This window comes from Urocitellus parryii, chromosome 4, assembly GCF_045843805.1.
Source record: "Urocitellus parryii isolate mUroPar1 chromosome 4, mUroPar1.hap1, whole genome shotgun sequence".
NCBI classification, from domain to species: domain Eukaryota; kingdom Metazoa; phylum Chordata; class Mammalia; order Rodentia; family Sciuridae; genus Urocitellus; species Urocitellus parryii.
In genome coordinates this window covers 56,239,318-56,262,854 of record NC_135534.1, presented here as the reverse complement: position 1 = coordinate 56,262,854, position 23,537 = coordinate 56,239,318, and the positions used below count along the sequence as shown (strand labels likewise).

The 23,537-nt window shown below is 41.5% G+C and overlaps 1 protein-coding gene across 1 annotated transcript in view; it reads right to left on the bottom strand.

Moving 5' to 3' along the window:
- Positions 1-216: 216 nt before the first annotated feature.
- Positions 217-23,537, bottom strand: part of Syt9 (synaptotagmin 9) — a 131,360-nt gene continuing 108,039 nt past the window's right edge. The window contains exons 4-7 of the mRNA XM_077797263.1: positions 14,591-14,711; positions 13,127-13,298; positions 10,656-10,785; positions 217-288 (exon numbers count right to left, since the gene is read on the bottom strand). Of these exons, the coding sequence (XP_077653389.1) occupies positions 217-288; positions 10,656-10,785; positions 13,127-13,298; positions 14,591-14,711 (495 nt within the window). The remainder of the gene's footprint in view (positions 289-10,655; positions 10,786-13,126; positions 13,299-14,590; positions 14,712-23,537) is intronic.

Below are 23,537 nucleotides of genomic sequence, written 5' to 3'. Positions count from 1 at the left end.
CCAAATCTGGTCCAGATCTATTTCTTTAATATTCCAGCTTCTCATTCTGTCTCATGGAGTCTTCAGGTCTCTGCAGCTGATTTTCTAAATCAAGTTATATCAGTCTCTGTCTGCAACTGCTCAAGGACGATTCTCTAATGTTTAGAGACCATCCACCTCTACAACACGGGGATAAGCTCTGTATTTCCACTGTTATTGCTATTATTAATTCTGTCCCTACTTTCTGCCGTTGAGGAAGCCCATACACAGCAGGACAGTCTCCTGGGCTCCTATGAATTCAAACACAATCTGTAAAGACAGCAAAGGAAGTTATATCTGTGCTTGGGGGCTTTAGAGAATTATTGCTTGAAACAGTAAGAGGAACATCTTCTGGGCTGAGTAGTCCTCGAAGACTCCCATGTGATTCAAAAGTCCTTTTCTTTCCTATTATTCCCTCTCTTGCTTTCAAGCATCTCCTCTGGCAACAGCAACTGGAGCTAAAAGTGATTTCCCTGTAACAAAAAGCAGCTTTCTCAAGGTCTTTGTTATTAACTCTTTCAGCTCCAGACTTCTGCTCCTCCAACATGTCCACTGACAAACACTGGGCACACTGTAGCTCCAACATGCTCTCTGATAGATTGGAGGAGCAGAAGGGCTGGTGGTGCCCTAACTCAGTGAGATCAAAGATGGTATCCCTGATTTCCCCTCATTATCCTGAGTGTAGGGTTTCTCTCAGTTATGATTTCTTTCTCTGCAAGGATCTCTGGATTCCTGATTTAATATTTATTACTAGATAAGTCCATATTAGCGATATGTTGGTTTCAGACTTGAAAAACAACTGAAACGTCAGATTATTTGTAAGTAGCAGCCTGAGAACTAATATCCCTACTTCTGGAAGTAAGCATTCTGTAACTTTTAAGAACAAAAAGCTTGAAATGCAATGGAAAGATCAGATTTTGTCACCCTATCTACTTACTTAAGAATACAAAGTTCATGCTGCAGGCTGGAGGTGGAGAGGCAGACCTACCTTCCTGTGGCTATCTCCATGCTTTGGGGCCCTGTGACATAATCTTCCAGTCACAGTCTTGGTCGTCAACTCATTCTTGAATCTCATGTGTGTGCCAAAGTGAACTTTGGTAGAACTCCCACTCCATTCACTTCCCCCACCAGATTGACACCGCCTTCCTGGCTAGGGTCCTCCAAGCTGGATCCCACTTCAATCCTTAAATTAAGGGCTCTACTGCTACCTTCTCTAAAACCAGAAGCTTATGCTAATCACTGCCAGGCTCTTGGTTCCTTCATATGGCTACCACTGGAGGGCCCCACTCACTATTGCAGAACTAAGATGGAAACATCAGATTCTCTGGCTTGAGATCTTGTTTATGGATTCTATGGGCCCCTCGGCAGCCAGGTCAACTCCTGTCTTCCCCTAATGGAGTAGATGTTGCCTGTTCCAACTCAGTCTTATTTCTTGATGTGACCCTGACTCCAGGCAACAAGGTGTCTTAGTCTTTTTGGGTTGCTGTAACAAAATACCCAAAAATAAATAAACAAATTAATACATAGTTTATAAACTGGGTAGTTTATAAACAACAGAAATTTATTGTTCACAGTTCTAGAGGCTAAGATGAGGGCGTCGGTAGATTTGGTGTCTGGTGAGGACTAGCTCCAGTGCCTCAAAGACAGCGTCTCCTTCCTGCATCCATCATGGGCCTCTTTTATAATCCAATTCATGAGGACAGGGGCCTCATGGCCTATTCACCTCCCACCTCTTAATACTACCACATTAGGGATTAGTTTCACATATGAATTTTAGGGGGACAGAAACATTTAGATATCAACAATGATAGAATGAAGATCAGGCCCAGTGAAAAGAACAAACAGATGTAGGTTTAAAATCTCCATGCCCCCTTTAGAGACTTCATTAAGCATTAATATCAGGAAGGAAAATCCAGAATGTTTACATTTTTAAATTTGTAGTCAGTCTTATTCCCTTTGGATGACATTTACTTTCTTGATTGGTTTTATGACCTTTCGCTGGCAAACTGTCAATCTGAGCACTTACTATCAATATGTAAAGTATCTAAGCGTATACAATTCAGATCCTTAGTTATGCAGGGAAAATCACCCTGATGTGTTCCATTTCATTCATAACTGCTTCTGTTTCTGATGCTCTGAGCACAACTCTCTATAACATATCATATACCTAAAAGTTGAGATTGCATTATGTAATTGTTGATGATTTGTAAAGTCCCCCTGGCTATTTTAGGAAAAAATAACATGGGAATAAAAGAAAGTTGCTAAAATATTGTTTAAAAAAGTATAGATTTCCATTTTCATTTTAAACAAGTGAATTTAAGTCCCTCATGAGAGACACTGATGGGAAAGAGACAGGGAGATGACCAATGTTCACTGCTGAGGATCTATACCTTTCAATCCAAGGGAGCCATCACACATGGAGAGCTTCCCACAGACCCTTCAACCCACCTAGGACTCAAATTCCTCTTGTAAAGTAACATATAAATACAAAAGAAAAAAATTCCTCCTTAGCTACAAACAGTATTTATATATCACGGAGAGTAGAATGTCTCTCTTTTGGTCATGAAGGTTTCAACACATGAGCTAATTAACCAAACATCAATCATTGGTTTCATTAGGAAAACTTTGCTGAAGGTCTACCACATGCCACACATTTTGTTAGGTACTGGGATATATCACAGAAAGGAATACAGAATAGTCAATCTTATGGCAACTGTGGGATAGGTTCCCTTCACTCTAAGGGTAGGAGTTCATCTGTGTCTCAGATAAGAGGTTTTCTGTTCTAAGCAAGAAACACCATCTAATGTTACTCACACAACAAAGGGAATTTATGAGTGATATATTCATAAAGGCCAGAGATTATACTACATTCAGGATAGGCTAGATCCAGCAGCTCAAAGTGTATGACTAAAATTGTGGATTGTTATTCTCTCTCTATTCAGCCACCCATGGGGTTGACTTCTAAGTCTGGCTCCTCTATAGAAGTCTAGAGAAGCCACAGCTGCTCCTTGGGCATACAGATCTTTGTTTATGTCCAACAAGAAAGAGACAGCATCTTTGTCCTAGCATTCACACCATCTGTTTTATAATACTCTCTGGTAGAATTCACTTAGACATTGTTAATTCCTAAAGTCACTTGTGCCACTCCTGGAGCTGATTGGAACCAGGCTCTAGGGAGTCACCAGTGAGAAATAAAGGCCATCAGAAAGGAGGCTTAATACTGAAGAGGCAACCAATAAATGTTCATGCTGCCAGGTGCAAATACCCACAGAACTGGGCAGAATCCTTTGCCAGCTCTCCAATGTTTTTTGTTCTTGGAGTGTGAGAACTAAAATCGTACTGCAACACAGTTCACCGTCCACAAAGTAAAGACTGTACATTAACTTGACTTTACCATTCTATTGTTATCGTCTTCATTAACATAACTTTACTGTTCCCACAGAGTCTTGCTGAAAAAAAATGAAAGTTGCAAGTAACATTTTCATTCCTGGGCTTCCCAAAAGGCCACCACTGTTTCTTGGAAAGCATTCAGAGATAGTATGTACCCCAAGACTTTGAACCCCGGGGCTTGAAATCCTCACCTTGTTATGTCTATCGAAACTATCAGTCACAATCCTTCCCCCAATCCTAAACTAGCTTCCCTCACTCCATTCTGCACTGAAAGACTCACCCTAAACCAGACTTCAAAAGAGCAGTAATCAAACCCTGCCTTTTCCCTTCTACTACCAGGGAAAGCAACATACACAGCTTTGTTGGATTTGCAGGTTGGATGGTGATGTGTGAGAGGCAGCATTTGACAGGACCATCTCCTGAAATACTTGTTTTCAGGAGCAGCGGTCTGGTCTTCCTTGATGTCCTCCGGCCAGGATGCTCCACCTTTGCCTCAGGGTCCCTCCTCAGACAGGACACAGTCCTTCTCTCCCCAAACTACCGGGAGCTAGTATGGTTCTCTGAGTGGCATAAACTATTCTGATTCATTTAATCTGTAGGAGAAGAAATGGCCTATCCCATCACGTCACACTCTCCTATGAACGCTGTTCTTGGAGATGGGGAAAGCTGAAGCTCAAGCCCATTGTCATCCACCTTTCTATTTAATAACTATTCAAGTGTGACCTTCCAGGGAAGAGACTTCTGCAGCAAGGCCATTTATGAATGAGAGGAGAGTCAAGATGCACTTGACTTTCTGTTCAAGCAGAAATGTTATTTTCCACCACATTGTCATTATCTTTTATACCTCTAGTGTTTACCTTGAGCACTCCCATATTTTGTATGATTACTCTCTTCTCTACAGACCTTTGGGAAAGTCCTTGGTTTTGTATCATACCTAAAGATGAGACAATACTTAGCATCCTTCTGTTTTTTTTTCCCTACAGATAATTCAATACAAGAAAGAAGATTTGCTTGGGAAAGTCTGAGTGGTCTTGGATTTGCTTGCCAACCTCCATCAGCTAGAAACAAAGATCCATTAACACTAATTGTGCCTGCTTGTCTAAACAGTGTCCTGGTCACTTATGTCATCAAGCATAGATTCTATCAGGCTTGTTAATGTTTTCAGATCCAGAATACATAGCACATTTTTATGTTATTTTAAATAAATTATGATTCAGTGACTCTACGAGTGTTTTTGGACACTGACTTGCTAAATTCCACCATCAAAAATAGTTCATCTTTTGGTAAAAAAAAAAAAAAAACCCAAGAATAAGTTCTTTATGTTACACCACTTCCCAATTTCCCTTCATTTTCCTCTTTATCTTCACAGATGGGTAGAGCAAGGTATTAAAAGAAGAGTGCTTCCCTGGTGAGAGCAGCTCACTTGAGGGATGCTTGCACCCTTGTCATCCTCGACCAGTTCTCACTTGGGTACAGCAGTCTGCTATTCAACACGGGGACACTGTGTGCTTCTCTGAGTGCTTCTTCTCTCTTCAGAGAGGAGACACTGACATACTCCAGAACCCGACCACCCATATCAGCTTAAGGGGGGTTTGTGTTTTACTATTTCTCAAATTATACTCAAAATGCAAAATGCAATGCCACTGTCATCAGATGGGAGTTCATGGAAACCAAGGGAGTAAATAACCTCTGCTCACGTACTTCTCAATGAAGAAAGGTGATAAAAACTTGGAGCTTAACTCCGGCCATCTCCATTGAGCAGCCTATTGCAAATTTATTCTTTTATAACTTGCCTAGAACTGATTTCTACTTTGAATTCCACTGAATGGGGGAGTTTGTAACTTTAGGATTAAAGAAATCCAATTTGTTCACTTCTGTATCTCATTTGTTTATTTTTTTCATTTATTCATCAAATAATAATTCAATATCTACGTAATAGGGATGGCATTTTTATTGTCTATAAATCATGTTGTCCAATGCATTGCCTCAATACCTTGTATTTTTACAAGCTGAAGGTAGATAACAGAAGGTGGACAACCAGCTAGCGTCAGTTAGTCTTCGTGAAACAACAGTCTTAAAGCCAAGGCTTGTAGGGGAAAAGGCACTTCTAAGTTCTGAACATTTCCTTTACATGTTGAAAGGAAACCTTGCAGTCCTGAACATAAATCATAGGTAGTAAGAACTCATACTATGGTAGAAAGGATAGGAAAATGAAGTAGAAAGCCTTTGAAGAAGAGATAGAGATGAGGAGGAGAGATTCTGGCTTCAGCTCAGGCCTGAAACCCCAAAGTCAGATAGACTGAAGGGGAAGCTGAAGGCAAATGTGGCCCTGGGCCAACATGGGCTAGAGGAACAGGTAGAAAATACCATGTATCTGTACAGGCCAAGGTTCCCACAGCTCTTGTCCTTTCTACCCACATCCTTCCTGAAGAAGTGATCTTATTTCCTAAATCTGTTGTGAATTAATAACTTGCCCAAAGGCTTAAGTCTTTCACTATCTCACTTCAAATTTGTTTGGGAGCAGTCGTGTTTACTGTAGTCAACTTCCCTTGTTCTTCCTGGACTCTTCTCAAGAAGCCTACTCTCCAAACTTCTGTTGGAATGGGTACCAGGTCATATCTCTATGATCCAACCTAGGTAATCAGATGCTTTCTCCTGGGAACCTTGAAGACTTCAGGTAGGCTCTGCTGAGAACTCAATAGATAATATCTAGAGATGGTTGAAAGGGGCTGCTAGTATAACTTCAAGACAAGTCTGGGTAATTGACATTTGCTTTAAGCCTAAAACTCTATTTTCACATATTAACCTATTTTGTCTCATTGTCCCAGATGTAGAACACCTATTAAAAACTTAATTGAGCAACAAATATACCATTTATAAGAACTTTGAAATAATTACTAGCCAGGCATGGTGGAGAACACTCAGGAGGCTGAGGCAGGAGGATTGCAAGTTCAAGACCATCCTCAGCAGAGAGGCTCTCAGCAACTTAGAGAGACCCTGTCTCAGAATAAAAAATGTGGCTCAATGGTAGAGCATCCGTGGGTTCAATCTCTGGTACCAGAAAAAGAAGAAAAAATAATAATTACTATGTTCACAGAATTGAAAACTTGGAACTTAATGGGTTAATGATACTGAGGGTAATAAATGAGGACTTTATTCATTTCAGAGTATATGGTACCATAATTGCAGATAGTTGTGTAGAAATCAAATAACCCTGAGTACAGATGGGCAGCAGACTCAGTCAGGAGGTCAGACAGCCAGACTAGTCCAGAATCATTGTAGCCTGATACACATATATGTACAAAGGCTGGGCTTAAAGAGAGGAAGACTGATCTACACTTAAGCACCCCTTAAATAGGACCTTCGGAGTTAGAATCTTGTACCTCTGTCAATTAGAATAATGGGGTTGATCTTTACTATATATGATTTGACACCCTTTTCTTCATTCTCTCAGAAAACTAAAATTTGCTTTAACCAAATGGTGTCTGTGTCTGGTATTCCCATCAAACCAAGCCTACTCCTCAAGAGTACAGAAATTACCCAGAACTACACAGGAAGCAAGGAAACCTGTAACCCTTTCCTATTGTTCTTCCCAAAGTTCATGACGTAATTCAGCTTGACATTCAGGAGGATAGGAAAGGTTCTATCACATGGCCAGGCCAATACCATCTTGTTACGGCTATATAGAGGCAGGAGCTGTGGTAATGGCCCCTAGTGCTCTGTCATCTCCTTTGTCCCTCAATGGAGGGGACTTTCCTATCCCTGAGTGCCCAGTGGCCTGCTCGGGAGGAATTTACACAGCTCCCCAGCCTTTTGACATCATGGAGAGTAAAGGCAGCAGTGTTGGCTGACCTTTGAGTATGCAGTGGAGCCATCCAGAATCCCTGAGACAGAAAAGGATTTTTGAACTCACTGGCTTTGAAGACTCCATCTGCCACCTGCCCTGGCAAGGTCAGGGTGTGTTGGATGCAGCCCAAGCAGGCTGCCAGATCTCTGCAGGGTTCAGGGTTCAGTGCTAACCTGCTCCCCCACCTTTCACATATGTACACTTATGTGTACACACAAACGCACACACTTATCAAGAAGACTGGGATTTAGCACTGTTTCTTTTTTAAAGCAGAAATTTAAGAGAGTAAAATAACAACCTATCTTTATAGCCAAGGAAAATAGGAAAAGGGATAGAACTTAAATCTGGGCATCTATGTCCAGCCAAGTCCTGAGTCAGCTCCCCTCCCACCCCAATCTGAGATGACAGCTCAATGGAGTGCAGGCCTTTCTCCTGTTCTCCATGGCAAATGCTATGGATGACTTTCCCTTGTGTGATACAGTCCCATGAGGACACACAGCACCCAGTCAGAATGTGGGGCATGTATAATGATTTTAAGTGAGCACCCTACTGAGCATTTGCCATAAGCCAGCCACAGTGCTGCCTCTCACATAGATTAGATTGTCTAATTCTCACAACCACCCTTAGGAGACAGGTTCTGTTATGGCCACTGAGATGAGAAAACATACAACACCCAGGTGGCAGCACAGCAATGTGAATCTAGGTCCATCCGACTCCAGTGTGTGTGTTTCCAAGCCTCTTTCTACAGCCCTGTTAAGAGTGGAGGCCTACAGAGCATGGACCACTTCCCAGGACTGCTTTTGATCTCATCTGGTACCATTGCCCTAATTCTGCCAGTGACATGTTTATTTTTAAAAGGGAAAGCATCACTTCCCCTCTCGGGATGGATCTGGAGTCCAAGGCATACTTCAAAGAGACAGGAAGCAACAGGGAAGAAGCAGCCTCCCTTGGTTTGCCCTTCATATCGGGGGTGTGGGCATTCCATTTCCTTAGTTCTGTTGCAACAGTTGAGAAATGGCCATTGTATTAGTTGAAGGAATTCCAGCTGTTCTACAGATAACTCCTGAGTTTTAGTGGTTTTAACCCTAAAGACATTTCTTTCTCACTTACATAACAGGGACTTGCAAAGAAGCTAAGCATTCAGAGTTTAAGGGATATCTCCCAGGTGACCAAGTCTTACAGCACTTCTTCCTCAACAGGGAGGCCTCCAAGGCCTGCTTTCCACCACCCTCTTTGCATAACACCTACTGCTATTTAGGGCTGGGTGTGTAAACCACTCCCCATACACACCAGGGTTACTCCCCTGTCAAGGTCAGAGAGAGAGAGAGAGAGAGAGAGAGAGAGAGAGAGAGAGAGAGAGAAACTGCCTGTGAAAGAATCAGAGCTCATTTCCCTCAGCCCTTCATCACCCTCTTCCTTACTCTTTTCCATTTCCTGTCACAGAGCTTTGGCATTCCTGGTAACAAAGTAGAATTAAAGTCAAAATGCCATCTAAGGATGCAGGAAGTCTATGACAACTGGTCTGCCACTGCTAGTGGCAGGCCTGGACAATTTAATGAGCCACAGATAGACTCCTTTGAGAATTCCACCAGGAGAGGAAGAAGTGATATATGGTTCAGTCAGGGTCAGCCCCCCCAGCTACTTTTCAAGAGATTTTAGGTCCTTTGGGTCTCCCTGAGGGATTAATTTTGAGTCCAGGAAAGAGAGAATCTTGGCTTCTATGGCCCAAGGGCAGTGATGTCTTAAGGGACCTGCAAATTAGGGGGACCTAGGCTCTCCTTGAATTCACCCAGAGGCCCTGATGCTTGGAGTTTCCCTCCTGACCATTTCAACTAAGGAAGTGTCCTTTTGTCCGAAGACCTGAGTTGGGAGCCTCTTACCTCTTCACCACTACCCTGCATGATTACTCCAGCTAGACTCACATGACTGTCAAAGGCAATGGAGCCCACACAGTGTGAGGCTCTGGTCTTGGTCTCTCAGGATGATTAGGTAGAGAACAGCTGCCTGCACTGGGAAAGCATAGTTCTCTGTCTGGAACCCTTGCACCCACATAAATAGCTCCTGCCCACTTCCTGGTGATCCTATTCCCAGGGGTTCTGTCCTCTTCACTTACTGAGAGCAGAAAGAAGAAAGGCTTTATGAACACTCTCCTCTAAGTACAACAAACAACTCTCTCATTTGTGCTCTTGTAGCACTTTATATGGATGATAATGCTTATGATGTACATGTTAATAATCATGCACCATCTTCTTCTGTCTCTTATTATCTATAAGTTCTATAATAGATGACTTCTTATTTACATCTGTATTTTCTGTACCTACATGCATGGCATTTGACCTTTAGAAATGTTACTAAGTGAATGTGAATTATTTTTGAGGGAACCAGTTAGCAAATGAATGCATCAATAAGCAAAGACGAATAGGATAAGAATGAATGAGAAGAGATGGGGGGAGGGAGTAGTCAATGAGGCGAGAGTGGCAGAATGATGGCCAGTCGCCTTCAGTATCCTACCCTCCTCTTCTCTGCAAACATAGCCTTGTTTTGTAGTTGAGCATGTTGCCACAGTTGAGCAAAAAGAATATATTTCTAACTTCCTTGCAACTAGAAACATCCAAAGTTCTGTGACTAATTTAAGCATAAGTAGCAGTGATGCATGAGATCTCAAAGAGAATCCTTAAAGAAGGAATGTGTGTTCTCTTGACTCTTGAACCTTTTTATAGCCTAGAAGATGTGTGATAGATAGTTGGAGCTTAGCAGCCATATTACTCAACAGGGTGAATTCTAGGTACAAAACTACAATGGGATCATAAAGCAGAATGACAAAGTCCAGGTGTCTGTTGATCATGGAGCCACTATAATACCCTACCTTGCCTTCCTCTACATCTTTTATATACAAGAAAGAAAGGCATTTCCATTTCACCTGTTGTTGACTTGTGGTTTGTTGTTTTTATTACATGCTGTTGAACCTGATTCTAACTGATTTACCCAAAACAACAGTTCTAAAATCCAGGCCTCCACTCTCCCATTCAAGTTCTTCGAGAAGTCAGGTTCAAGACAACCTATGATGGACTAAGACTGTGCACTCATCCAGATCCTGCACAGGCCCTCCAAAAGATCAAGGTGGCACCCAAAACCATAATGTGAATCAGAGAATCTTAATCTTTTACAAAGACAATCAAAGTAAGGAATGACTCCTGATCAATTTTCAAAACCTACTCGATTGATGGGGGCACAGACTGAAACTTGCATTGAATGCAAGTCCCAATGACCCCAGGAATTGCAACCAGGGAAACCCATCTATGACTAGATCCTGGTGCTCTTAGGATTGGTCAGTTCTTGCATTTTTGACAGTAAAGTACTTACTCTTTTGCAAAGTGGAGCATGCAGGGTTAGATCTTACCTCCACCAGGGAATGCCAATGTGCAATGGGCTTCCGAGGATATGACAGCATTTCACTCCAGTGGTCTCTGCCCAGCCTCTCAGCCTCGTTGCCAACTTGACACACGCCAATGATCTCATTGTGACCTACACTGTGAAAATGGCCCACAATAGTTTTTTCTTAATATTTTGGTATATAAGAGCATCAGTTACTCAAAACTAAATTGATGGCAGGAATGGGGAAATGGTATTTTTATATTATTCCCTAATCTAAAACAATAGGCCAAGCTTAACAGCCAACAGGACTTTCAATGTTGTTTGAAAACCCCAGTTTTCCTAACACTGAATTGCTTAGCTTATTCCCAAGAACTCTGTGTTCAAAGAACTTCTGATGCATGCTAAGAATGCCATCTCTGGTTCCGGAACTACATTGGTCCCCAAATCCGTAAAACGAAAAGGGAACCCTTTGAAGGAAGTTTATTTATTTTCTATTTTTTGTTTTACAATAATGGCCATTCAAATCACCACAAGAGGCTACTCAGGATGGGTGAGGGAGCAGCTCTGGGTCACAGCCACTGGTCTGGCCCACAAATGGAGCAGAGTGGAGGAGGAACCTGGGTCTTCTTGCTCCCCATTTTGTTAAGAGAACATGGATATCATCTTATGCTGTTCTCTCTTACCCGCTAAATCCAATTTTTTTTTTAATATTTATTTTTTAGTTCTCGGCGGACACAACATCTTTGTTGGTATGTGGTGCTGAGGATCAAACCTGGGCCACACGCATGCCAGGCGAGCGCGCTACCGCTTGAGCCACATCCCCAGCCCCTAAATCCAATTTTTGGTTCTTTGACCCAACTTGATGTCTCAACTGTACAAATAACTCTTTTAACCTCAGGGATTGTATTTCTGAAACTCCCTGGGTGGGTCTCTGTCTTGGGCCAATTTGTTTTTTCCTTAGTAATTTTTTTTTTTTTAATAAAAAATCCTTTGTGTCAGGTACAGTGGCTCATATTTGTAATCCCAGTGGATTGGGAGGCTGAAGCAGGAGGATGGCGAGTTCAAAGCCAGCCTCAGCAAACGTGAGGCATTATGCAACTCAGTGGGATCCTGTCTCTAAATAAAATACAAAATAGGTCTGGGGATGTGGCTCAGTATTCGAGTAACCCTTAGTTCAGTCCCCAGTACTCCCTTCCTTTTTCCTTCCTGCAAAGAGGAGTAATTTTCTCCTATTTGTGTGTGGGTGGTGAAGAGAATAGAAGGGAAGGGAGATAGTTTAAAGGATACTCAAGTCTATAATCATTAAAATCAGATGCATGTAGAAACTCCATGGATTCTGTCATGGATTTTTCCGGTCCAGATTAATGAGTTTACTGATAATTAAATTGAGGCAGAGATCACATAATCAAATTTGTCGATGTAAGAAATTTGACAATAGCTTAAAAAGTGTTGGTCTAGGCTTCCACAGTTGGTAGTCAACACCCTCTCCTGGGGTCTGACACTAATGGTGTTGTGTGTTGCCCATAGGAGATGGGATAAGGTCTGTCACAGCCACAGGCATGCGGATTGGAAGACGATCATGCGTCATACAAGCATCTGCTGAAGACCGCGTTCAGGTCACTGGTGCTGCCTTGCTGACATTTCAGAGGTAGGTGGGAAAATTTTGGGCTACAAATAATATTTGTAAGATTATATTAGAAGTCAGAATGATTTTTTTCTTTTATACTTGTTCCCAGACCACGTGGGAGGTTTCTAATTAAAAAGAGACTTTGCATTTCAGTCTAATGACTGGTTTAACATGTATAATTCCCTGTTGGTACTTCCTTTGCATATTAAAATGACTGTTTTTCAAATCTGTCCTTTAAATACACAATTGGCTACAATGCAGGCTATAAATATCTCTTCTGTGCTGTATTAATTAAAAAGTCTAGCATCTTATGCATTTTAATATACCCTGTCATCCATACTGATTCAAGCATTTTCAAGAGAACATTTCTGTGTTTGCTTTCAGACTTAAGTGGATGGAAATGATCTTTATTAAACAGGCTGCGAGAACAAAAAAAAAAAGATTGAAGTTATGTATTTAGAAATGTTGATGGTCTGGCTACAGTAATCATTCTACTGTTTTGAGTTAATCTTTTCCCTAAAGGTAATCAGGATTGCCCAACAGAAGATATGACTTGTGGGGCACTTCTTTAAGCCCAGATTCCTGGAGGTGTGCAAACATGAAAAAGGGAAGAGATGGAGGTGTGGGGAGAATGGAGGAAGAGAAAGATGTAAGAAAGTGGGAGGAAAGAATGGAAGAACTGAGGCACAGTGGTAATCTGACTCTACAGAATGGTTTGGAAACTGGTGATTCCTTGTCAGTCTTCCTTCTACGTGCTACTTGTTCAGGCATTTCCTGCAGCCTGGGATACTAGCTAAGAATCCATGGCCATTCCTTTCTGTTCTCGCTGCCCAGGGCACGACAGACTTGCACTGAGACAGGGCTCTCACCGGTCATAATCCATGACTGCTATGGACAAATGGATTTGGTCAATGTTCTCAGGAGGGACATCAAAGACTATGGCTTCGTTGTAAACAGGATTCAGCGTGTTCCTCTTGGTGGATGTTTTCCTCTTCTTCAGTCTCCTGCCATCACACATCAGTGACACTTTCACATAGGGATCTGTATAGACCGTGAGAAGCAGGGGAAATGTGAGGGTTAACGTAGATGGTGGGTTTGCATGGACAATGGTACACAGAACTCCTTTACCTGCCTCTGGACTGGAGTTTTGAGGATTTTAATTAACGTGCTATCTGGGCAGTGACTAGTTAGGATAATTAAGTCATTCATTCAAGAAAAAAGCACAGGACACTGTCTCCTCAAAATGTGTGAAATTTAAAAATAGTGTGAAACATCTGTTACCAAATTAGAAAACATTCCAGCTAGAATTTAAGACCAGCCTGTCTGTGATAGAAAGAGAAATACAGACACTTCCAAGGAGTGGGAAACAGGCCTCAGACCTCCAACTTTGAGCCACCTCAGGGAATCTTTTCCTAAAGATCAGCGCTTTGAGAAAGGGAATTCCTGGATTCCTAAAATTTCTGAATCCCTACACATGGAGAAAGAGCACCTGGGGGTGGATCTCCTGGGGTACAGGGCGCCTCCTGTCATCAGATTTCAAGGGGAGAAGCAGTCCATCCTCCAGGGAGAAAGGAACACGGGCTTCCTGTGGTGCACCGCTGATGGGGGCCGGTGATGAGCTGACCCCTGCATCACACAGCTGGTCTCACCCGTGCCTCACACTGTACTCCTGCTCAATGGCAGGTTCTCCATCTTTCTTTACTTGCGTAGCCATGTGCTTTCCTGACCCCTGACCCATCCCAGGAGGGACTTAAAGGGCAGAGAGGCCAAGGCTTGTATAGGACACAAAATATATTGTATCTTGTGTTCTTTGATTTCAGTGATCGTGAGCCATTGTGCCCTTTATTCATTGGAAAACCCAAACTGTTATGTTCACTTTTATAAGGAAATGGAATTATCTGCAATCTTCAATAAGCCTGGGATGGTGATATCTGAGGAAAAAGACCAATTAGATAAGCTCGACCAGGACGGACAAACCACAGATCCAGTTTACATGGTGACAGAGAAGACCTGAGAGAAAAATAATATTACTGACAACTAAAATTATGTAGCATTTACTATAAACCAAATACTGTTTTATGAATTTTTATGTATTAACTCATTTAATCTCACAACTCAATGAGCCAGATACTATTATTACTCTATTTTACAGATGGGAATCTGAACCCTAGAGAGGTTACATGACTTGCCCAAAGTCATACAGCTCTTAAGGTGGTGGCTCTCTGATTCAATCTATGCAGTTTGGTTCCAGAGTCAATGTGCTTTATTACTATATTAGAAACTATATAAGACACTACATTAGAACCAGACAGACTGAATTGATGATGTCCCACCTGATGCTCCTGTTATGTCCATTGCCTTTAAATTTCTTGCTTTTATAATGGTAATGGTCAGCCTGCCAGCCGTGGGAAGATAACAGAGGGAAAACATCAGCTCTCCAAGATCCACATTGTCCTGTTGAGAAAGCAGAGTGAAGCATTAGAAAATGTCTTCGTCCAGGTGTGCATGAGGCTCAGTGCCAGGGCACTGGAAGGGACCATGCTGCTCCTTTTGCTCAGTCATGAAGAGTCACTGGTGTCTCTTCCTCTCCTGTCAGTCACATAGAGAAGAATATACCCTTGCACTCTAGGAGCTTCTCTTCCTAAGGAAGCGCAGCACATCTTTAGATGGCAAAGCTGCAGAGGCCGTCCAGGACTTCTACCACCATTTATCTAGCCACACACAGCCCTGCACAGCCTCCACGGATCCCTGTAGCCCAGAACACAACCTCCAGTGCAGAACTCCACAGCCTTAACAATCTTCCATGGTGCTCCCCCATGTGACTCTACTCACATCCCTACCACAGTCCACATAGAGCTCCCCACACAAAGCTACACAGAGATGCCCCACAGTGGTGCATAGCCACCCCAGTCCAGGCTCTGTGTGCACAGTCTCACAATGCACTGCAAAGGGTTTCAAAGAGGTCTGCACCCAGCCCACAAGGTCCCCTACACAGTGCTCTCAAGTTAGCCACAGTATCCCCATATACTCTGCCCAACCACAATCTTCCTGTGAGTCCCCACTCTCAGAACACTGCACACAACCTAGTCACATGTGACCTGTGCAGGACTCCATATCCAGAAATCTTCTAGCTCCTCACGTAGCTCTGGACAAGAGCACTGCATAAGTGTGAGAGTGGCGGCCCATGACCCCACACATCATGGCCCTGGACACACCTGGACACTTGCTTCATCCTGTAGTCTCCATGAAGAAAGAGAAGAGCAGATCCCCAGACCCCTGGGTGCCCTGCTGCCTGTCTCCAAGGTCCCCCTTTGCCACAGCTGTTCCCTTCTCTGGTGCTTCTATAAGGAGCCCCCATTCCCTCTGCTAGGGAAGACATCTTTTTGTGTGATGTGCAGCCATTCAAATAGGTCAGAAGACATGAGCCTCTTTCTCCTTTTTGAGGAGAGAGAGAGAGAGAGAGAGAGAGAGAGAGAGAGAGAGAGAGAGAGAATAGAAAAAAAAGCCAGTTCATCTAGTTTCAATTTCTGAGAGATACCTGAGGTTATGAAGCTGGGTGTCTGTGTCTAATTAATACAATTTCATACTGACAATGCTCTGGGGAGTCAGGTTCTTGCCCTCAACATCCACAGTCTCCCTTCCCTTTCGAGATTCTCCAAGGAGGCTTCTATTTTTAGAAGCACAGATTCAGCTCTGGAAGGTCACCTCACCCAACCTCCCGCCTTGACTGCTTCCACAGGAGGATGAGGCAAAGCAAAGGGATCTATTTAGTCACTAAGGCAGATGGATTGCTCTGCATCTCCCTGCATCAATTGCCCCATGTAATGCAAGCACCTCACCTTGCAAACCAGTTTCCCCTGGCTCCTGGAGCTGTGACCTCAAGAGACCAGGCAGCAGGGCATTTCCCTTTGGGGAGAGGTTGTGGGGAATGGGTTCTCTAAGAGTGATGGTTCGCACACAACAAGCTATGGCTGCTTGTGATACTGGGTTCCCTGCTGCCTGGGAGCAGGATCTGAAGAGGATAAGCCTGACCCAGCTTTCTGCTGGTAGCAGATGGGAAAGAGAAGCAACAGCTGTCCTCACAAATCATCCTTTTTTTGTCCTTATTCCCTGCCCCATTCCTTTGCCCTTTGACTTTCACTCTTCCCTTGGAAGGCTTTCCACTGCACGTCGATCTCTCCTCTCACCTCATCCTGCCCAGAAAACCTTGGTTTGATAAAGTAATTACAAGAGCAACCAAAATCATGCTTGTAAAATTTCATAATCAATTCTTTTGACATATTTCCTGTACATACACCCACATTGTAAGGTTTGGAGAAACTTTGATTGGGCAATGGGTAGGGAGAGAAGGGAGGGTGCATGGGGGTAGGGAAGATGGTGAATAAGATGGACACCATTACCCTAGGTACATGTATGACTGCACTTATGGTGTGATGCTACTTCATGTACAACCAGAGAAATGTAAATTTGTACTGCAACTGTGTACAATGAATCAAAATGCATTCTTCTGTTATATATATATATATATATATATATATATATATATATATATATATATAATTAAAATAAATACTTTAATAAAAATAAAGGTCTGGGATATGAAAATATTCTCAGTCCAGTCCCTGCCCTCAAGGCTGATGCACATAATAAAATATGTTATGTCAGATCTCTTCTGTACCAGGTACATTGGATCCCTTTCCCAGCATAGACCCCATTCACAAAGATTGACATTATATGGCTATTTGCTTATGAGTTAAAAATAATAAAACTTTATACTCAGTACTATATTCAGAATGTGAACTGGGGCTACAGCACACATTTCTACTTTTTTTTCTTTTAAATATAAGTTAAAGAAACTGTTATCAAAGAGAAAATGTTTGGTTTGATCTCTAAGTGCTTTAAAAAGAACTCTTCTAAAATTTTCTAAATTATAAAAATAAAATTCAAATATAGAAAAAATTTCAAGTTAAGCAGTAAAATATTCCCTTTTCTCATGCATATGCCCACAATGTCATTCCTTTCCCCAAAGTAATACAGTAAAGAGTCTTCCAAGTTTTGTTCTTTTCATGTGTGCATCCACCCACCAATCCATCTGTCTGTCCATCCATCCATCCATCCATCCATCCATCCATCCATCCATCCCTTCACTTATTCTTTTAACATGCGCCATGGTTATAAGCATGGGTTGAGCCTGCTCTTTTCAGAGGCCTGGAGCTGAATCTGCAGTAGTGTAAAACAGTCACTATCCCTTGAACAGACATGGGTTTGTGGGGCAGTGGAACAGGAGTTAACTGGCACCTAATGGTAACTGTTTTTCCCAAATAGTTTATCTGATTGGGGTTAAGAAACCTGTAGATTTCAGTGTTTTATAAACATTCCGAATCAAGTGGTTCTCAGTTAATAGAAATTTTGCTCTCTTAGAGGACATTTGACATTACTGGAGAAATTTTTAATCATCACAACTGTGTAGGGTGATGACATCTAACAGGTAGAGCCCAGGGATACTTTAAACATCCTACAAGGCAGAGGGAAGCCCGTTATCTAGTCCATAATGTCAATGGTGCCAAATTCCGATGTATATGGACGTGCTTAGATTCTTAGTAAAAGTTTTTCTGAAATGCTCATAAAAGTCAAATGTAAAGGGGGTGGTGGAGTATGTGGCTTCTTTTTCTGCTTGACAGGAATCAGATATGCAGAAGTTTCAGTGTCAGCTGAGTACCCTGGAGAACACAAGGGGAAAGAAAAATGCCACACAAAGAAATGCTTCATTTGCTCCAGCTTTGTATGGCCAAGTTCAGAATTGTTAGCAAGATGCATTGGGAATTTATGGCAAGCATATGTGAATTCACTACCTACCAACCTGTGAATGTTTTCTTGATCTGTTTGCCTGGAGTGGCCAAGATAGCTGTAGTTTTTAGCTAATTAGTACACTTTTGTACTCCTCTTCTTGGACTCTTCTGGTGAATTCCTTACAAACTCCATGAAGATATGAAGGGCTGTTACAAGAATCCAGGCTAACTAAAATACTTACGCCCCTGTGCTTTGCTGGGATGAAGGATGGGTGTATACCCCAAGAAGGATCATTCAGAGTCATTCCTGGGATTGAAAAAAATCAATATTGAGAAAGAGAAATTTTCATTTTATTGGGGTTATTTATTGGAAAACAGGAGACCAGAATTGTTGCAAGGTTCTTGTATTATATATAGTACAAATGGCATAATACCACTTTAAGTTAATCTATGTCAGTTAAAGACAAATACTCAAAGGAAATAACTAAAATAACACAACAAGGAGTTAAAGCTAATAAGATGAACAAAAGAGATAAAGTGGTGCCTTTTTGTCTGATAGGAGGCCATAAGGCCCTCAGTGCAGAAGTGGTCCTGCCCTATTTCCAGGAGGAAGAAACACCAAGACAGAGAAACCAAGAAGATCTGAATAAACCGGCCTTGTTGAGATTCCCCCTTCAGTGTGTCACCACTAGGTCAGACCCTTTTGTTCAATCACATTTTTACATGTTTTCCATTCTTCATTGAACATAAGCTTACAAATAAAGTTTTCCCTGAGTCTTTGGATCTTCATTTCTGAAGGCTCATGTGTCATATGAAACTTCGATTAAATAAATTTATCTTTTCTCCTGTTAATATGTATCTGTCAGTTTTTATTTCAGACCTATAGAGGAATCATAGGAGGACTGAGGAAATCTGTCTTCCCCTACATCAGTCTGTGAACTCCTTAGGGGGAAGGCCCATTTATCCACCTCTCTCAGTGGTGGCCATGTAGGGATGGCTCAGTCAATGTTTCTTGCACTAATGAAGTGATGCATAAATGAAGGAGAGGTGGTCCTTAATACATATTATACTGAGAGTATAAAAGGCTCTCTCTGTGGAGCCTTTTATCAGCTGTCCAGTGAGCTCCATTCCTTCCTCCCCAGTCCCCACCTACTCCCTGCCACCATTATCACCATTGTCAGCATTATCAGCTCACCGAGAAATCCTATTTTTACAGAGACTCTTTCAAAAACAAAACCTTGTAAAGAACAGTAGCAAGAAATCATTTGTTTATACAATCCTAGTTGCAATGTTTCTCTCAAATGTCCTCTACCCTCACCTGTAATAATCACATTGATGGTTCAAACCTGGTCCACCTGTAATGTGGAAGCTGTTAATGATCTGATCTTCCTACTTTCTCAAAAAGAGAAAATGTATTCCCCATACTTTCCCCAAACATGACAAAATTGGCAAAAATGTCCTTTTCCAGTGACGGATTCTACCAATAATTAGCATGCACTGTTAAAGTAACTGTTGACTGCACTTTATTTATAGATATTAACATGATTAATTGCATTGGAAGTGTGCCTGGAGGATGACACTTTCTGAGCTGGTGGTGGGGCACAAGCAAACCAGCAGCCCTCATGGGTTGTGGGAGAGAGCTGGGACCAGCCATGCCTTTCCTATTCCTGTTGGAATTGTTCTGTCAGGAGATTCTAAGTTTAATTCCATAAGACTAGCCTCCCTTAAGAAAGGATTTTCTTTGGCCCACTATATGTTTAGCTAGGAATGGACAAGATAACAACATCATATAGGTAAACACATGGGTAAAGTTCTTAGGGTCGACAAAAAAAAAAAAAAAAGCCCATTACTACTATATCTGGTCTTATCCAGTTCCCTGGTTTAACATGAAAAACATACTGGTGACCCCACCATTCATATCTGTTCCCCAGCCTCTTCCTCACATAAGAGCCTCTTATATCCAAACGTCTTCTTTAGATCTCCACTTACAGTTGTTTAAGAGCCATCTCCATCTTAAAAATACTTCAATAATGGAGTTCATTTTCCTATCCTTTCCCCAGCTTTCCTACCAAATCTTTCCTCATCTCAGTGTGGTAAAACCTCTAAGAGGCTGATGCTAAAAACGTGGTAGACATCATATCTATATTCCTCCTGTTCTCTCACCCTCCCACATCTGCAAGTCATATCATTTCTCTCTTCAAAAATATCTAGAGTCTATCCAATTTTCTCCTGCTACCCCATCTCAAGACACTACCATCTCTGTCATACACACCAAGGAGTGAGTGCAAGGGCAGGCCACCTGCTGTGATGTGTGCTTATCACAGAATTTTGTCCAACCATAGACAGGCTCCCAGCTTGGGATTCCCTCTCTGGCCTGATGCACTGGTAAATACTCAGGATAGGGTAAAGACTTCAGGATAGGGCTGGTGTCACCTGTGGAGGTGAGGAGACACTGTAGTTCCTTACCTTCCCACATGATTGGGGTTTTCCCCTCAAAGCCTTCCTGGGTGCCCCCTATAAAACAAAAGTGGCTCTGACTCATCAGGAAATTTATGATGTCTGGCTTTGTTCCACTGGGACTTGAGTCTTTCATGTTTCTAAACACAGCCCAAATCAGGGAGGTTGTGGTAAATTTGGCAGGCACATTCTTCTGTGACATACTTAAATTATAATATCTCACTGAAGGCTTACTAGGTACCCTGCTTTTCTCAACACTTGAGGAAACTGGTTTTTTCCCCCATGAAAACCAACTATCTAGGGTGACAGGGCAGAGCTTGAGCATGGGGCAATGGTCAGGCACCACCTGGCAAATGAAAACCACATACCAAGTGTAAAGAGCTGAGTTTTTCTTGGTAATCTTGGTTCTCATCTCAGGCCCGTTATTAGTATTGATTATGGAAAGGTATGGTTTCTGAACCCTCAAAAATCATTGAGTCTGAATGGGTTCATTACAACTAATATCACTTTCTTTTTTGATTTGGGTTATTGGACCTACATATCAGGGAACCTCTATAGGCACAGTGAATGTGACCTCAGCACAACCTCAGGTAAGCTCTTTCCTGATATCCTTGTAGATGATCTGGATCAAAGTAGCCCAGATGATAGTAAATGTGCATTCATATCTAGTTTGACAACTGTACCTAAAGAATGCTAATTAATTATTCAAAGAGCTAGGTATTATTCAGTTCTGTAATTTATCAATAATTTAGAAGAAGAAATAGAATTTGGATATGAAACAACAAGCAAAATAAATACATTGTAGTCTAGAATCAAGATCCATAAAAATCCTGATAGGTGACATGGATAAAGACTAACAATATAAATTTGTCAAGATAAATTAACTAACAGTCTAAAAAGTCAATGATGTAATCTCTGAAATAGGTGCAACCTAATGCATGTTAAAAATTATTTTGAATCAAAATATGATATAGCTACCAGAAAGTAATTTTGCTTCAGGCTGCATCAATAGAGGTACAGTTTCAAAAGGAAGGGTGTACACCAGTCATAAGACATCTGAAATGTTCATTCTGTTCTGGGAATCTCAATTTTAGATATACATAAGTGGCTGGAAGATGATGATAAAAGCTGGAACCACTATAAAAGAGGATCAGGATTACGCAAGGAGCAATGATGAGGTATTAAGCTTTATAAGAAACATTCAAAAAACACAAGATTCTTCTCAGCACTAATTCTATTGGTGTCAGACACCAACTTGTTTCACCACCACCCCCAATAATGGGGATTAAATCCGGAGCCTTACACATGCTAGGCAAATGCTCTATCACTGAGTTACAATCCCAGCCCTAAAAAGTGTTTTCAATGGTTCCAAGGATAAGCAAAATTAGTTTCTGGTAGCTATATCATATTTTGATTCGAAGGATAAGAACTAGGACTAATAAGTGGGAGCCAGAGGAAGATTTAGAATATTCTTCTCTCTCACAATCTAAAACCAAAGGCTGTCATTCTCTGAATGTAGTCATTTCCCCATCTGTTTAGAAAGTTTTTCTAGTTTAAGGAAGAATTAAGTTTGAAGTAGGTAGATGGAAAAAATGTAAAGCCCTCTCCAGTCCTGATCTCCTATAATTCCCTCTCTCAGACATTAACTGGAAGGTGAGGGAAGACCATACGTTCCTGGAGCAGGACAACTATAATTATGGAGATAGGGTCTGGTAGAGTGTGCAATTGTATTGGAAAGGAAGATTTTGAGGTGAAGGGGCTAGAAACAGTGAAGGTTTGTTGCCTAAAAAATGCTTAATTCAGCATCCTAGGGACGTGTATACTTTCAAAGGGGACAAGATGAAGTGAATTCCCAGCATTGGTGTGCCTGGCATAGGAATTTGGAGTACTGGAAACTTCTGTTTTTTCTCATCATGCTTCCTCAAATGATACTTGGAGATTCATGTGTGATATTTTTTTAATCCTTTTATTTTCCTAGGTAGTATATCTAGTTAAGGGGAGTTCTTGGCTAAACAAAGATAGCATTTTTTTAAATTCAAGGGCTATAGAAAAGGCTTTAGAATTTAATTTGAAGTTCAATAACTCATTCTGAAAAGATCCATCAATTCTCATAGAAAAAAAAAACAAAGAAATCAGAGATGAAAACTTATTCTTAGTTAAAGGCTGTGGGAATATCAGAGCATCCTTAGATTTGAGCATGTGTGTTGGCTTTGATGGATACACTGTGTTTCTCTGGCTTTTGAAGAAAAGAAAACACTAAGAAGAATTGGAAATAATTTTGAATTCACCCTGCATTCTCAGCATTCTTGTCATCCTGAAAATTTCCATCAAAACTAAGAATTCATGCAGTTTTGTGGGAGACGGGAAGAAGGGATTTTCAAGTAAATATGCCCTCCAAAGAGAAGCACAGCAGCAAGTGAGTTAAATCAACATGTTCATGAACAAGCATAAATAAAAATACACTACTTTTATTCTACCATAAATGGAGACTTAACCCAAGGATAATCAGAGGGCATAGATTTTTTTGTTTTGTTTTTAAAATCATCTACTGGAGATTTACTGGAGAATACTTTGCATTCCTGCATACCTTTTTTGTCTCCCTCAGCTCTTCCTTCATTCCTATTATGCTTAGTACCAGGGTCACCAAGTCATGTTGATTCTGCCTCTAAAACATCTCTTGATGACCACTCTTCCTACTCATTCCCTTTGCAGCAGTATCCAAAAGATTAGGAGCATTTTACACTTCTGATCCATCTTACTTGTAAACACAGGTCTGGTCACGTCACTCCTTAAATCCTTCAACAAACCCTGGGTGCTCTTAGGTTAAAATCCAAATCTCACAGTATATCCTATAAAGGACAGCATCTCCAGCTGTTCCACTATTTCTCCTAACACACTGAATTCTCCAATCAGTCTGAACTGTTCTTCACTCCCCCATCCCCCAACACATTTCCTTTTCATTCCATTGTGTGCTGTTTCTTCTTCCCAAATTACCACTGTTCACTTCTATGGAGGCAAAATTTTCTTTTGTATC